At 37.7% G+C, this 15,628-nt stretch overlaps 1 protein-coding gene across 1 annotated transcript in view; it reads left to right on the top strand.

Moving 5' to 3' along the window:
* The window catches only part of LOC106622717 (uncharacterized), a 78,225-nt gene extending 62,815 nt beyond the window's left edge, over positions 1-15,410 (top strand). Inside the window, exon 4 of the mRNA XM_036359151.2 lies at positions 15,322-15,410. Coding sequence (XP_036215044.2) covers positions 15,322-15,342 — 21 coding nt within the window. The 3' untranslated portion in view covers positions 15,343-15,410. The remainder of the gene's footprint in view (positions 1-15,321) is intronic.
* The last annotated feature ends 218 nt before the right edge of the window (positions 15,411-15,628 follow it).

Here is a 15,628-nt window from a genome sequence, read left to right as displayed (position 1 = left end):
AGCAAATGAAGTCACAACGATCAGCAAAGAAGGTTATGGCATCAGTTTTTTTTAGGATGTAAAAGACATTTTCTTGATTGATTACCTGCAGAAAGGTAAAACAATTAACTCTAAATATTATTGCAGCCTTTTGGATCAGCTGAATGAGAAAAGACCTGGTTTGCTGCACAAAATAATAACTTTTCATTAAGGCAATGTAACTGCTCACAAAGGTGTTTTAACAATGACAAAATTCAATGAATTAAAGTGCGAATTGCTTGAGCATCCACCGTATTTACCAGATTTGCCTCCCAGCGACTACTATATCTTCAGAAACCTTAAACAATTCCTTCGTGGAAAGCGTTTTTCGTCGAAAGAAGTAGCTATTACAGCCGTAGACGGGTATTTTGCAGAGCTTCCGTAAAGTCATTATAGGAATGGCATAAATTATTGGAGTTGAAGTTAAGGGAGACTATATTGAATAAAAAAATATATTTCATACCAAAAACAGTATTTTTTCATTTTGAGCCCAGAAACTTATCAACCAACCTGTACACCCTGAACTTACACAAAATTTGGTGCATTCTATAAATAAAAGACTACAAACCATGATAGAGGGCACAGGTGTAGGTACATACAAAGTATTCAGAGTGTTAAAATATCAATTTATGAAAACTGTAAATTTTTTGATTGGTTTTCTAAAATTGAGTTAATTTAGATTTTTTAATATATCGGATGCAACTCAAAAACCATCTTCCTGTACAAGTTTTTTTTTTTGGTTCACTATACATAATTCTGTAAGAAAATTGACAGCAACAACTAGCTAAAGTAGTGGAAGGTGTAGTAAAAGTGCATGTGGCATGCAAACAAAATTGATACCGCTGTTCAAGACATACGGCATGTCACAACGCTCAAGCTATGGGAAATCCAGTCAAAGTATTGTCAAAATATTTCCGAAAGAAAAATGTCCAATAGAACTTTTAGCAAAATTAAATTTACTTGAAAAGTTAAATCTAACTGCAAACACACCATGATCAAAGTTTTAAAAGGATACTTATGAAAAGTTACACAGCCTCTGATCTATTCTACATCATTTGAATCCCTAACATTGAGTAACATATTATCTTCTGACTAAATCTAAGAACTTTAGATTTTCAAAAATAACAAAAATGGTTCTCACAGGCGAATGACTCCATCGTCCATTTTGTTGTTATTAGAACCGATTGCACCGACTGTTACACGATGATTGTCCCAACAGGGGTTGCCGCTTGCAGACAGTTCATATTGGCTTTGGATTTTCGTATGTCTGCGTCTCATGTTGCCATCACTCGAATTGACTATTTTGCATAAATCATAATGTAATCTTCATCTTAGCAGCAAACATAAAACAAAACGCTCACCAACACACACACACACAAACATACAAATCACAAAAAAGTACGAAACGAAAATCAAATCTGGCAAAAATGTCCAAATGCTCATAATTAACTGCATGCGCGCGTACACCCGCTCGCAAGCAACATCTGCAGTGCAGGGAAGCACGCTGCAGTGCACGCGGACCAGACCGCTGACAGACAGCCAGTGGACCCTGTCGACCAATCGCGTAGCGCACCTCCAATGTTAAGGGACCCGCATGTGGTTTCGTTAAACACCAGTCAAGCAAATTTCTCAATGGACCATAACTGCGCAGATTAACGCCAGCCAACAACAAAATGTATTGGCAACAAGTAGACAAAAACAACAGCAACAACAACTAGACGTAGTAGTGGAGGGTATAGTAAAAGTGCATGGGGCATGCAAACAAAATTAATACCGCTGTTCAAGATGACTGCCGCTGCGGCTTCTGCTGTAGCTGTGCTTGACGCGCCTGCGCAATCAGAGTCGCAATCGCGAAAAATCAACATCGACACACGGCATGGCACAGCGCTAAAGCTATGGGAAATAATTTATGCTTCAGCAGGTATAGAAGGAAGAAGACATTGAGGAGCGCTCAACATATAGGCATGACAGCGCGGGGTAGCGAGCCAGCCAGTGAGCAAGCCAACCAACCAGCATGTGAAATCATAAAATCGGCCGCCCCAACTAAAGCCAACAGCAACCCAGGATCGAGTCGTCTGGGGAGTTAACCAGCGCGTGCACACCAAATCCTTCAGTCTCGTAGGCATGTGTGTGTGTTTGTGGGCGCGCGCGCGTATAGGCAACCACATTCGATTCGCTGATTCGTTGTGAAAATCAACAAAATTATAAATTAATGAAATTTATGCACAATAAAATTGCAACGGAAATTATTAATGTGGCCGTTCACGCTTTAAATGCGCCCTAAATCAATAAAACATCCTACTTGCGCGCAACTAAAACTGTGCGATCGCGCAGACACGCACAAACACATGCACCACCCATACACATGCATATGCAGCGGAGAGAAAAAATTATTAATATTGCAACACAACATGCAGCAATCACTGAGGCAGCCGCAATAATAACAACTACAACAACAACTTGCACTACAAGCATTTATATGCTGGCGCTTAGCTTCATTGCACATACGCACGCGTGTGTGTGTGTTTGTGTGTGTGTGCGCGTTTGATATTTGTATATTTGCAGATATTAGATCTTAATACTGAGAAGCGCGCCTCTCTAGCACCCACCAACGTTTAATCAAATAAGCTTTATAAAGACTTAACATTGATTCAACTAGGCGCCGGATATGTTAACGCGCTTGCAACATGCAGCGTGCAACATACAACAACAGCCAACATGTATAGAAACAACTAAGCAACAATATCGGTATTTCCAAACATTGCCACAAAATGTTACCAGTTGTAAATATTGTGCTTGTACATTTATCGGTTGGACGCTGGGCGCTTTTTTGCCAATTCGAATCATTTAATCGCAGGCATTTCAAAAGGGCAAACATTTGCATGGATTAGTACGAGATTATGCGCAGTAAATTGATTGTATATTTGCGATGTATGAACATATTCCACTAGAATTGATTTACTATAGAGATAATCATCGTGTTGTATGCACTAACTGACTTGTGTAGGGATTGCGGTTGCAGGCAGTCGTCTCCTTAATAAAATAATATCAATCTGCCGCTAGTATTGCAATCTTTATAAGCTTTGTTTTTAATTGCTGCAAATTAATTAGAGAAAAAAGAAAAGTCGCTGGAGGCTTAGATTAGGAGAATACGTTGGTTACGGAAGCAATTTTGTCATTTTTTTTCATTACTTTGAGACACGTCACCCATACTACATAGTGCTTTTTCATATTAAAATATTTCTGCTATCCTCAACTATTCCGATTAATTTAATTTTACAGTCTTCCAAAACCCCTTTGAAGGTTCTTTGAAATTTTCGTCGGTACTAGTTTCTTTGCTTGTTCACTGGGATCATAATCTTTGATGCATATGCGACAATTGCGGAATTGAACAAACCTTTTACAAATAGTTTGCTTGGCATAAAGCCCGCATAACACTTTAATACACTAATTTTTCAAAATACTTACTTGACTGTGGCATATGGTGAAGCTAACTTGAACAAACGCAACGTTTATCGGTGTTACAGAATGTTCTCAGAGCGTCGAAAAGATGTGAACGACAAAAAACATGCCGGATGCACGATCACGGCAACAGCAGACGAAAACATTAATAAAGTGAAGAAAATGGTATTGGCCAATCGTCGAATCACCATTAGAGAAATTGCTGAGGAGCTAAACATATCGATTGGCTCGTGCTATTCGATTTTAACTAATGATTTGGGTATGAGTCGGGTCGCCGCGAAGTTTGTGCCAAAGTTCCTCAATTTCTACCAAAAACAGCGCCACATTGATATTGCTCAGGAGATGTTGGACTCTGTGCGCGACGAACCAGATCTGCTCCAGAGGGTCATAGCTCGCTATAACGTGAAAACAAAGTTAAATCCTCCCAATGAAAGCTGCCGCATGAGTCAAGGGCGCCAAGTACGTTCGAATGTGAAGGTTTTGCTCACAGTTTTCTTCGATTGCATTAGCGTCGTGCATCATGAGTTCTTGCCAAAGGGTCGTACGGTCAATAGAGAATATTACCTGCAAGTTATGCGCAATTAGCGCGAAGCAATCCGCCACAACAAAAACTGACATTTGCAACATGATAACGCCCCTGCTCATCGCAGCACATTAATGGAGACACAGCCTCCGTATTCCCCGACATGGCCCCTGTGATTTTTTTTCTTCCCAAAACTAAAGAGGTCCATGAAAGGACGGCGCTATGCTACGATTGAGGAAAAAAAACTGTATCGAAGAAGAAAGGATCAATATCAATATCACAAAATATGACTTTTTAAGTGCTTTGAGGATTGGAAAAAACACTGACATACCTGCATTATATCTAAGAATGATTACTTTGAAGGGGACAAAATAGATATTCATGAATAAATAAACACTTTCTTACGAAATACAAAATTCGCGATACTTTTTTAACAAACCTCGTATGTTTCTGAAAGGACTGATATAAGATAATTCAAATTTATGATTTCTTACATTCCTTTATATGAGAATTTCCTTTCGTCCCTTCCATTAAGTTTATCTAGACCATTTCATCTAAGATGTCAGATATTCTAATAAGCTCATATACAAGGTGCGTTCAAAAGTAAACAGTAATAAAATAAAAGAAACAAAGTGAACTCTAGTGGCGCCATCTATATGTCGACTAGTGCGTTAGGATCTGCTATCCTTTATCGACTTCCAGTAAAAATTTCATGACATTTCATCTATTAGAAGTGAAGTTATTGCGTTTTAAGTGTCAGTATGTTTTTGTCATCGGTGCCAAAATGAGCTTCGAACAAAGAGCCAACATTAAATTTTGTTTTAAAATTGGTAAAACTTTTACCGAAACGTTTCAATTGATGAAAAAAGTTTATGGCGATGATTACCTATCCCGTAGCAGAGTGCACGAGTTGTTTCAACGTTTTCAAAATGGTCGTGAGGACATAAATGACGATGAGCCGAAAACCAAAAAATCGCGCCTGGAGAAGTAAAAAGTGAAGACAATGCTGATGTTTTTTTTCGACTTCTAACTTTTCGGAAAAATGCATTTGCTGATGAAAGGAAAGCGTTTTACAGACGTGGAGGCCATTCAAAAGGCTTGCACCGGCATTATGGCGGCCATACCGGGCAACGAGCTTAAACACTCGTTCGACATGCTTTTGGACCGGGCAAAAAGCTGTATTACAGCAGAAGGAAACTATTTTGAATAAATTAATTGATTTTGCCGGTAAACCCATTTGTTCTGTCTTTTTTTTTAAGTCCTGTTTACTTTGGACGCACCTTGTATATAATATTTTACTAAAAGCGAATGCAATTATTCTAGATCAAGTAGGTCAGCCTATTTTTCACAATAACCTTACAAAAGGATTATTATACTCAACTTATTTTTTTTTTTTTAAACTTTGCCTACAATCCCAAAAGGCAGTCTGATGCGATTTGAAGTATACCAAATACGTGAAAACTATTCAATATCCATAAATTGTCCGAGGTTAGGTTAGATTAGGTTTTCAGGATAACTAAAAAGCCCGGTCCGTTCTGACACCCAGCACTCCAAAGAATGGATCAAAAAGACATTTGCATATCGTCAAAGCTCCAACCAATCCTCCTGATTAGCAGAGGGCATAACTACCGAGATGCTACAACTTTAGTCTAGGAAAAGCTGGACAGTGGAGAAAAAAGTGTCTAGATATTTCCAACTCATTTTTCTTCATGCTACTTTTACAATTTTCGTCCTTAAAAATTATTATTAAGAGCAAGTAATTGAGTGAACCTCTTATGTTCCACTCTGAATCAGGAGGATCTCGTGCTGGTTTCAGACAATCGCTGACTGAGCCCACACGAGATTCGCAGATCCAGTGCTAGAATGTAAAGAGTCCAGCAGAGCTCGTTCTAATGTTCGATTCTGCTATAACCATAGTATACAAAATCAAGTCTGATAACTTAATTCGTTATTGTTCTACGGCTACTAAAGTCAGACTATTTTTGAATAACTTTGAGCGCACCATCAGCGAGCTCAAGGTCAGTATAATCGCTCTGTTATTGAAGTGATATGAATTGTCGCAACTAGTTTTTATTTATTGTTTCTTATGCATCTACGGTATGCTAACAGAGGGTTCTGGAAGTTATATGTAGATAAATTGTTGATATAAATTTATTTTAGATCAGTAATACATAAAAATCTACAAACTCTGGTTTTCAAACTATCTAATTAATGGGAATATTTGTCTGATTCATTGTCTGAAAATTGGCGAAATGTTTGACAAGAGAGGAGAGATTTAGTATGCTATTAAACTCGCATTATTTTACATAAGAAATGTATAATTATTAAAAAGTAATAAAAATGTCTTAAAATGTAAATATATATAATATCCTTGGTTTTTAAAAAAATGTACAGCGAAAATATATATGAAAATTGTAATCAAAATTAAAATTTGATAAATAAATATTTATATTACTTGATGTGGAAAACAAAATTAAAAAGTTGGGAAAATCTATATTAAATGCAAGTTCCATATATAACATAAAATAATACTGAACAGTGTAGATATGTACTATAGGTATATATGTACTATGTGCCTTCTAAAGCCAAACATTCACAAAAAAAAGTGAATCTTCGCAGCAATAAATTGTAAATAGGAACCACCAATTTGTTACTTTATTGGAGTTTAAATGCTTCCTCACGTATTTTAACGAGTATTTCATCGTCCACACAACGCGCCTATGCCGCCTGGGCCAAGCCACGTTTCATTACAATTGCCCATCGCGTCTGCGGCGTGTCTTGAATATCACTTTTTTCACAAGCACGTTTAATTGTTGCAAAGTCCACAGGAATTATACACAAAACATTCTGCTGCGTTATTCCAAATTTTTTATACATTTTCGATTCAATTCAATTGACAAATCGTGAGTAGCGCGAAATGCAAACTTAGAGGGAATACAAACCATTTTTTCCAACAAGCGCCGAAAATTTCCTTAAAAAACTTATAAGCGACTTTACAAAAAAAAAAAACTAGAACAGTGAATTGGTGAATTGCTGGTGAAGAAATCGTGATTTCATTGAAATACAAAATTCGAGACTAAAGAAGTTGTAGACCAAACAAAGTGGCTAGACGAGTCGACTTGAATTGCCTTAGCCATTCATATTGCCAACAACAAATTGCCAATTACTTGGACTTTGCAATTAGAACAATGCTGTAGATACTGAATTCCAAACGAATTGGTGCACAGCCATAGCATATTTGCCAAAAACAACAACATCAACTAGAAATCCAAAATTAAAAGCACTCAAACGACCGCCTAGCCGCGGCGACTAGGAAGGCGCCTTAGCTTGGTCGGTCTGCTTCATATTATGGTAGCCAGCACCAGCCACCCATGTCGCCTTGTTTGGCTCCTGAGACAATTTCATTAAACGGCAGCATCGTTGCATATACTCAGTCGTCAGTTCTCCATTGCTGCTACGAAGCGTTTTAAATTTTTTTATCGCCACTTAAAAAGCGACCGTAAAGCGCCCGACGGCCAAGCTTCCACCTAAAAAGGGGAAGCTATTCCAAAGCTTTGGACCAACAGTCGAAGTTGTTGTCCATACAGCGTTGCGACATCAAGTGCAGCAGCGACAAATTTTGCGTCCTGGCAAATCGCTATCATTTACTGCCGCCAACCAGACATCAGGCAAAGCGTCAAGCATATTCACATGCAGTGAGTCGCCTATTTGACAGTAGAACAACCTTCGAGGCAATATCAACGTTAACCGTCCAATAAATCAACGCAGCAATGAAAAGTATCGTAAAAGTGCTTAAATTAATCATCTTAAATGTTTATTTGTTATTTAACTGATTCCTTTTATGATGTTACCAGGCTGCAGGGGTCACATAACCGCTCAGCTGGTGCTCACCGCCAACCTATACGATCCAATTCGCTCCGCAGCGCCGCGCTGCTATTTATTTTATTTTTGCATGCCAACACAGTGACCAGTCGCTCGCAAATGTCTCTCAGCGGTATTAGTGCCGTCTCCGTGTTGTAGCGTTGGCGCTATAGTTAAAAGTTACCAACATGAACCAACAACAACCGGTAAGCGATCGTATCTCACGTTTATAGCTACAGGTTGCCAACAACAATAGTCTTTTGTTCATATCTAAGTCGGTATGAAGCGCCACCAGCACAGGAAGCAACTATGCAATGCATCACAATGCCTCTCCACCAACTCTGGCTCTCTACCAATGTCTGCTTTCGCCTGCCTCCAGTGATCATATAACTAGCTATAAATTGTTCATAGCTGCCTCGTAGGCTTATTTTGCATATCGTTTCATAGTCGCTAACTTAATCTCCTTAACGGTACATGTGTATCGCGGATCTTCAGATACAGAATACATATGTATACAGTATATACTTAACCGCTTAAGCTCTCAGAAGTCGACTCCTTTTCGTTCGCATTCATAAAACTTTATCATACTTTCCATTTTCAAGAATAATTAAATAAGCAAATTGCTGCTTAGCTCGTAAATGCATGGTAAAGACCTAAATAGAAGTAGATATATATGTTCATGTATATATAGAAATTGCTAATCACTCTGTAATAGTTGAATCTCAAAGTAGGTATAAGGGTGATCCAATAAGAATGTAGCCTCTGATGGCGTCACTATCGCATGGGAAATTCTATCGTGTAGTACATTCTCGTAAACCGCCACTGTCTAAATTTCAGAAGAATCGAACTCCTGGTTTTGTTTTGATTGAAAATGAATTATAATTCGTTTTTTTCTATTGGAAGGATAATCGCGCAGTGAGAGTGCTTGGTAACTGTGTAAGATGACTCTTCTTCATCGAGGCTGACCGTCAAATATTGGTTAAACGAGTATCAATGTGGTCACACGTCGATTTTGTATGAGCCACATTCAGATACTCCGAAAGCAGCTACCACGAAGAGGGATGTGACAAACGTTCACGATCTCGTATTGGCATAACGCTAAATGAAGTTTTGAGATATACCTAAGATAGTAGACATCTCGAAAGACTATGTGAGTCATACACTGCATGAAATCGTTTGTTCACTACAAAAAACAATCGCATAGAGATCACTTCACTGCAGTGTTTGACGAAATAGTTTCTGCGTCTTAATATAATGGAAGAGAGAAGTTGTTACTATTTTTTTCACAATCTTGACAGCATTGACTGACAAAACGCGATTTTTCGACCTTTTATTGAATCTAAAATTTCAGCATTTTGTCTACTGCGATAAAAGACCGTTATGTGGGCGAGACAAGGGTCTGAATCTGTACTTTGTAAATTTTTTCATGATGCAAAAGCACAACCTTTACGTCAAGTGTAATGAAGATATGTTATATATTATTGTATAATTATGTTAGTTGTGCAATTTGAGTATGCAAATTTTCCTATAAGCCCAGAAAGGATTCATGGAAGTCTAAAATATAGAGCACTTCTTGACAAGTTAGTTATTAAAATGCAAACGACATATGGGTATGGCTTTATTAGACTATTCTTTGTTTCACATTTGGTTAACATTGATTTAATTTACTGTCATTGTAGTAAAAGACTTCCATTATATTGCAAACTTCTTATGGTACTCATTGAGCTAATTGCTAAACCTGTGATTCACAACTTAATTTTAATGTCTGGAAACATGTGTTACAACACAACAACGCAAGTGTGGTGAAACCAATGGAGGCTTCGATATAAAAATATATATATTTCTATATATGTATTAAGTGTCTATAACTTGCGCTTTGCCATTCAACTTATAGTTGAACACTTTGGTTGGACAATCAACAAAGCAATTTCCTCAAATTACAAGCAATCACCAAGAATTCTCTACTATGTTCGAGCGCCACTTGTCTCAGTTGCTTAAAAATCGAATCACGTGTGCATAATTCTCAACAAGAGCAGCAGTCAATCTCGGGTCCAATGCATCAAAATTACTGTTACTTCTCGCATTACTCCTATCGTTGAACGAGACCAGGCTTTCGAGTTGTTGGTGGCGATTAAGTTAAACGCTACTAAACTAATTTAAAAACGATTGAAAATTTGCTTCGAAGACGTAATGGTTCGTTGCTTACACTTGATTCCTCTCGACTATGCGCAATAATGCCTCCAATGCCAGGGATGTTATACAAACGTATTAGTTGTTATTAGTTAAAGCTGTATAGGAGTATACAAGTTTGTGAAACTGGACTGGATGGCTGCAATAACCCGTCACTGGACGCAACATTACTTTGAAGCTGAAGAGTGCGCGCGACCGCCACATTGACGGCTGTCAAAGCATGTTCTCGGATAATACAAATGTCGTCGTAACACAACATTGGACATGATGTTACTGCTGCTATTGCAGCTCCTGCATCAGCTCCTGTTGCTGTCGCAGCCAATGGCCGCACTGACCGCTGCCGAACAACTAACTGCATCTGTTCCAATTGTCACGTACGAACGTTCAACATTGCCGGAAGTTAATAGATTTTTGAAAAAATAAATACAAGTATTAAATCCATAATGCAGACATGGTGGATGAATGGGCGGTTGACCGGTTGTTCTGTTGGTTGTTCATTGTTGGTTCGTTGAAACATTTTCATTAAGTTCGAAATTGCTTTTATGTGGAATTTAATTTGCGAACCACCATTGGACAAGCAATAACAATGCAATTTAGCTTCCACTTACAATGTGTATACAAGTACGTGAATGGGAACAAGTAATCTGTTTCGAGAATGCAGTGGAATATAGCATAATTGAATGAGTATTAGATTGACGTAACGTATACATTGCCAAAGAGTTGATGGCAGTAGACGCCATTCCTTTGTATATGAATATGTATATTAATATCAAACCATAGATTTACCCAAGATTAATCTAATCGGTGAGTCCTTGTAGGGACTTTATGTAATTGTGCTTCAACTTTTATAAAAAACAAGTAAAATCGTTAACTTCGGTTGCACCGAATTTATAATGCCCTTCACAAATGCAGAGGATTCTATACAAAAACTTGATTTTGATCGTTCAGATTGTACGGCAGCTATGCGCTATAGTCGTTCGATCTAAGCAATTTCTTCGAAGATTGTAGTTGCCTTGGACAATAATTCATGCCAAAATCTCATGACGAAATCTCGACAAATAAAAAAGTTTTCCATACAAGGGCTTTATTCCGATCGATCAGTTTGTATGGAAGTTATATGCTACAGTGGGAATAGGTTATATACATGTGCGAAATTTCAGATCGATACCTCAAAAACTGATGGACTAGTTCAGGTATATACAGACAGACGGACATGGCTAAATCGACTCAGCTCGTCATGCTAATCATTTGTGTATAGAGAGGTTCTCCAACTCTATCGTTTATAAAAATAAATATATTATCTTATTTCGCAAAATATTTTAAAAAAGCGTATCTTACTATTTCATCGCCTGAATATTTCGAACGCGTTGTGAGTTCTTGCCTTGTTTGAAGAGTCGTAGAAAGAAATTATATTGCATCGGTGTACCTTGTAAAGACAGTTGAAATAGATTTTCTTTTCTTGGACAGCTAAGTACTCTACTGTTCAATATTACACATTTTCTAGCTAGGCTGGGATAGGTCAAATTAACCGGTTACAGTGTTAACAAGTATAGAAGTTCTATATTCGGTGTAGCCGAACATTTAATACTCTCGCAACTTGCAAGGATCAAAGCCCGGGAAATTACCCCAGGTATGGGCAAAATTTTATATTTAAGAAGTATTGATCCGATTCAACCCATTTTTGACACAAAGACATAGTACAAGTATTATATGAATTTCAATTATATATCTTACACATTGACCGATATTTTCGTTAAAAAGTCAATTATAGCCACTGGGGTCCACATATTCAGTACCTAGGGGCTTGAGCAGTTTTGGTTCGATTTAAACAATTTTTGGTTACAAGGTGTCATACTTTAATAAATTTAATATGGTATTATATGGGAAATAGGCGTGGTTGTAATCCGATTTCGCCCATTTATCGCGCTTTTAGTAATTTTTAACAGAACCGTTATATGGGGAGTAGGCGGGGTTTTCATCCGAGTTCACCCACTTTCACTCTGTATATAGAGGTGCTAAAAACATTTGTTCTCAGTGATTTTTTAGCTGTAGCGGTTTAGGAAATATGCACATTAGATTTATTTGTTTTTGATTAATGGCGTCCCATCTGCAAAACCGTCTTACGGTACCAAGAAACATGTGTACCAAGTTTCATAAAGATATCTTAATTTTTACTCAAGTTACAGCTTGCACAGACGGACGGACAGACAGTCACCCGGATTTCAACTCGTCTCTTTATCCTCTTCATTTATATATATATATAACCCTGTATCTAACTCGCTTCCTTTTAGGTGATACAAACCACCGTTAGGTGAACAAAACTATTATACTCTGTAGCAACATGTTGCGAGAGTATAAAAATCTTTAAGTAACAAGATTCATCTCGATGATAAAACCGCTGCTAAATTTACTTGTAAACTGGTTTTCCCCTGTTTTAAATATTTCATCCTTAACTAACAAATATTTGTATATAATAAAATCTTCTTTTATTTGGTTTCAACACTTTAAAAAACTTCAAATTCCTTCATCGCAAAGCCTATATTTCAGGATTGAAGAAAAGAGAGCAGTGGAAAGACAACATTATCACAATTACTCCTCCGATCTTTGCCGAAGAATGTGGTAATATGAATAAAATATAGGATTACGAGTTTCACGATTGTTCGGTTATCATATCTTAAAGCTCCAGATAGCGTTTTATCCATTCTCTCTCCTACTACAAAGCTAGAATTTTATTACCAGAAGTCTAATGCTGGCAGGTGGGATATAATTGTGTTAAAAACTTTATATATGTACATATATTTTACTCCGCATTCATTCCTTCATTCAATGGATTGGCATCTCATTTGAAATCGATACTGAGATGAAGTGTTTGAATTAAGCCAAATTCGTAGTATAAATTTATTTTCTTAATGACCGATGCTACAACTTTTTTAATTTTTTTTTTGGTTTGGCAACTACATTCAGCAGCGTTTCGGGAGCAAAACATTCAATGAATTTTGAAAATACCTGGGGTTCGCAATTTGTGAAATGAATTTTAAGTGAAAATCTGCGGGTGGTTTTGTTTGTTGCCACCATCGAGCAATGCGACAATACGACACAAAAGCCAACAGCTAAAAGCAACAAACAAACAAACCAACACTCACTCACCAAGCCAATCAATCAGAGCAATGATCAAAAGCGCCAAGAGCAAAACGAATCAGCCTACTCCAATTGCTACAGGAGCATACAAAAACTGCAAGTAATCACCATTAACTGGTTGGAATGCACAAAATCTCAAAAAATCCACGTGAAACGAATTCGTTTCATTTTTAGTACGATTGTTGATTTAATTGCTTGACTAATTGAGAGATTTTCTTTTTTTAATTCTCTCGAGGCCGCAGCTACGTGATCGCTACCAATCGATTGCAGCGAATGATGCGCCGTGATCCATCGGCGAATGGAACACTTCGGCTGCTTATGGTTGATCCTTAGCGTCAACTAAAGTGAAGTATCACATGGTTTTGTGAACCCCCACTTGGCACTCCAGCCGTCACTCACTTATGCAATTGTTAGTCTTGTAATGACTTGATTTTGATGTGACGTGGTAGTGAACTTATTCGGCACATGCACATCGGTGCATACATACATATACGCGAAGCTGCTGATTGCTGGCCGTGTTGATGATGACTCGATTGCATCTCATAGCTTAACCCATTTTTGGAGCCAATGAGTCCGGCAAAGCGGCGACACAGGCATTGCCGCACCAAAAAGGTTCCACACAAAAGGTGGACGGCAACAATAAATACATAAGTAAGGCTTTGCAACAACGCGGTGGCGTTTTATTTATAAAATCTTCCATTCGTGTATGAGTAAGTCGAATTAATTAACTGCGCGCTGCCGCAAAATCGCCGCACAAGTTGTCGCCAAGTGACACGGTCGCCAACAACAGCAGGATCTGCTGCGGCAGTTTTAGAGTTCGTGTTGTTTTTGTGTTTTTTTGTAACTGCCGGATTGCGCTTGATGTCTTGTTAGACAAGCGGAGGACACACAGAAGCAAAATTTCACCACTAACAACACCACGACCACGATTCCTTCGTCCATGCGCGAGCGTAGTCCGTTGGCTGAGTTCACATTTCATTGAGAAAATAACATTGGTCACGCGGCACGTAATCTCACCTCCACTCGCCAGCGCTTGCTCCTTCACTCCACCTGTTACGCGCTACAGAAATGACGTACGCGGAACGTAGTCTACGAACAAATCGTGTTCCGGCTGCCAGCGCATGACCGATACATCGGCTATATCACCAGCCATCGAGAGTTTTTGGTGCAGTGGTTTGGCGCCAGTGCAGCAACAACTATCACAACAATTGGCTCACACACAGATCGCAATTTAATTGCAAAATCTAAATGTAGATTTATGTAAATTTGTGAATTCCCTCATACTGCCCGCTTCCATGTGACATTTTGTATACCGGTGGACTAATGTGAGAGCCGCAGCTTAAATCGTGTGCCTGGTGTGTGGCTTGATTACTGCAAAAGCTTGGGAAAACGTAAGCATTTCCCCTGAGAAAAGAGTTTGCAAGCTGAATTCTCGCTGCGTACATTTTGGTCAATGTATTCTTGGCCGTGGGCACTTCTTGAGTTTTTTGCAGCAGTAAACAATTAGTTGGCATTTCGTATTAACAACTTAATTAATACAAATTCCTAGTTAGGGCATACAAGATTTCTCCAATGAATGGAAATGTGCACGAATTTATTGAATTTAGCTACTTACGCTGCTGCGATCGCCATACTTGTGTGAGCTGTAATGTGCTAACAATCCGATGAGGTTTTGAAAATCGATAATGCCTTATTGAAAGTTTTAAAGAAATTTTGAAGATTGCTCGTACAGATCTGATCAGACGACCCGCAGTGGATTTTTTAGTTCGAAAATTTCGTAAGAAGCTTTAAACATGCGAATACATAAAGATTTTAATTTCATTAATTTAATTTTAATTAATTTTGTACTTCGAAAGCTTTTTATTTGTAAGATGAATTTATTTAAAGCCTTGCCTTCTGATAAAAATGGATGATGAATATTTAGTATTATGACGATTACATAAATTTTTTAAAATTTTTTCTGGTCCAACGATCCCATTTCGAGTGGATTGCCTTGGTCTTGATCTAGAAAAATTATATTATATTGTTGAAATAATTAGAATTAAGCATTATTTTTATATTTTACATTTATTTTTATTCTCTGAATTTTTTTTACAAGCATCTAAACTTTTCTTTTCTTCTTTTTTCAGGATCCATTTACGGTAAGTTAAGACCCGAATAAAGTTCCTATATTGGATATCCACGTTTATTTACCATAAGGTTACAATTATAATAATCTTGCAACATCGATTTACAATTGCAAAACATAAAAAAAATATCGTAACAATATTTTCTAATAAAATCAGGCCAACATTTTTCTCGTCACACTGAAAACATTTCACCGAGTTGCATGCGTTCTTTTGCAGCAGTTTATTTTAAATTAGTTACAGACATACTGACTAATTAATTAACTTGTGCATTATATAAAAATTTTATAACAGTTACCATATATGCAAA

The sequence above is a fragment of the Bactrocera oleae genome, chromosome 6 (assembly GCF_042242935.1).
Source record: "Bactrocera oleae isolate idBacOlea1 chromosome 6, idBacOlea1, whole genome shotgun sequence".
Classification (NCBI taxonomy): Eukaryota; Metazoa; Arthropoda; class Insecta; order Diptera; family Tephritidae; genus Bactrocera; species Bactrocera oleae.
Note: the sequence above shows the minus strand (reverse complement) of the source record. Positions and strands in the feature narration are given on the sequence as shown.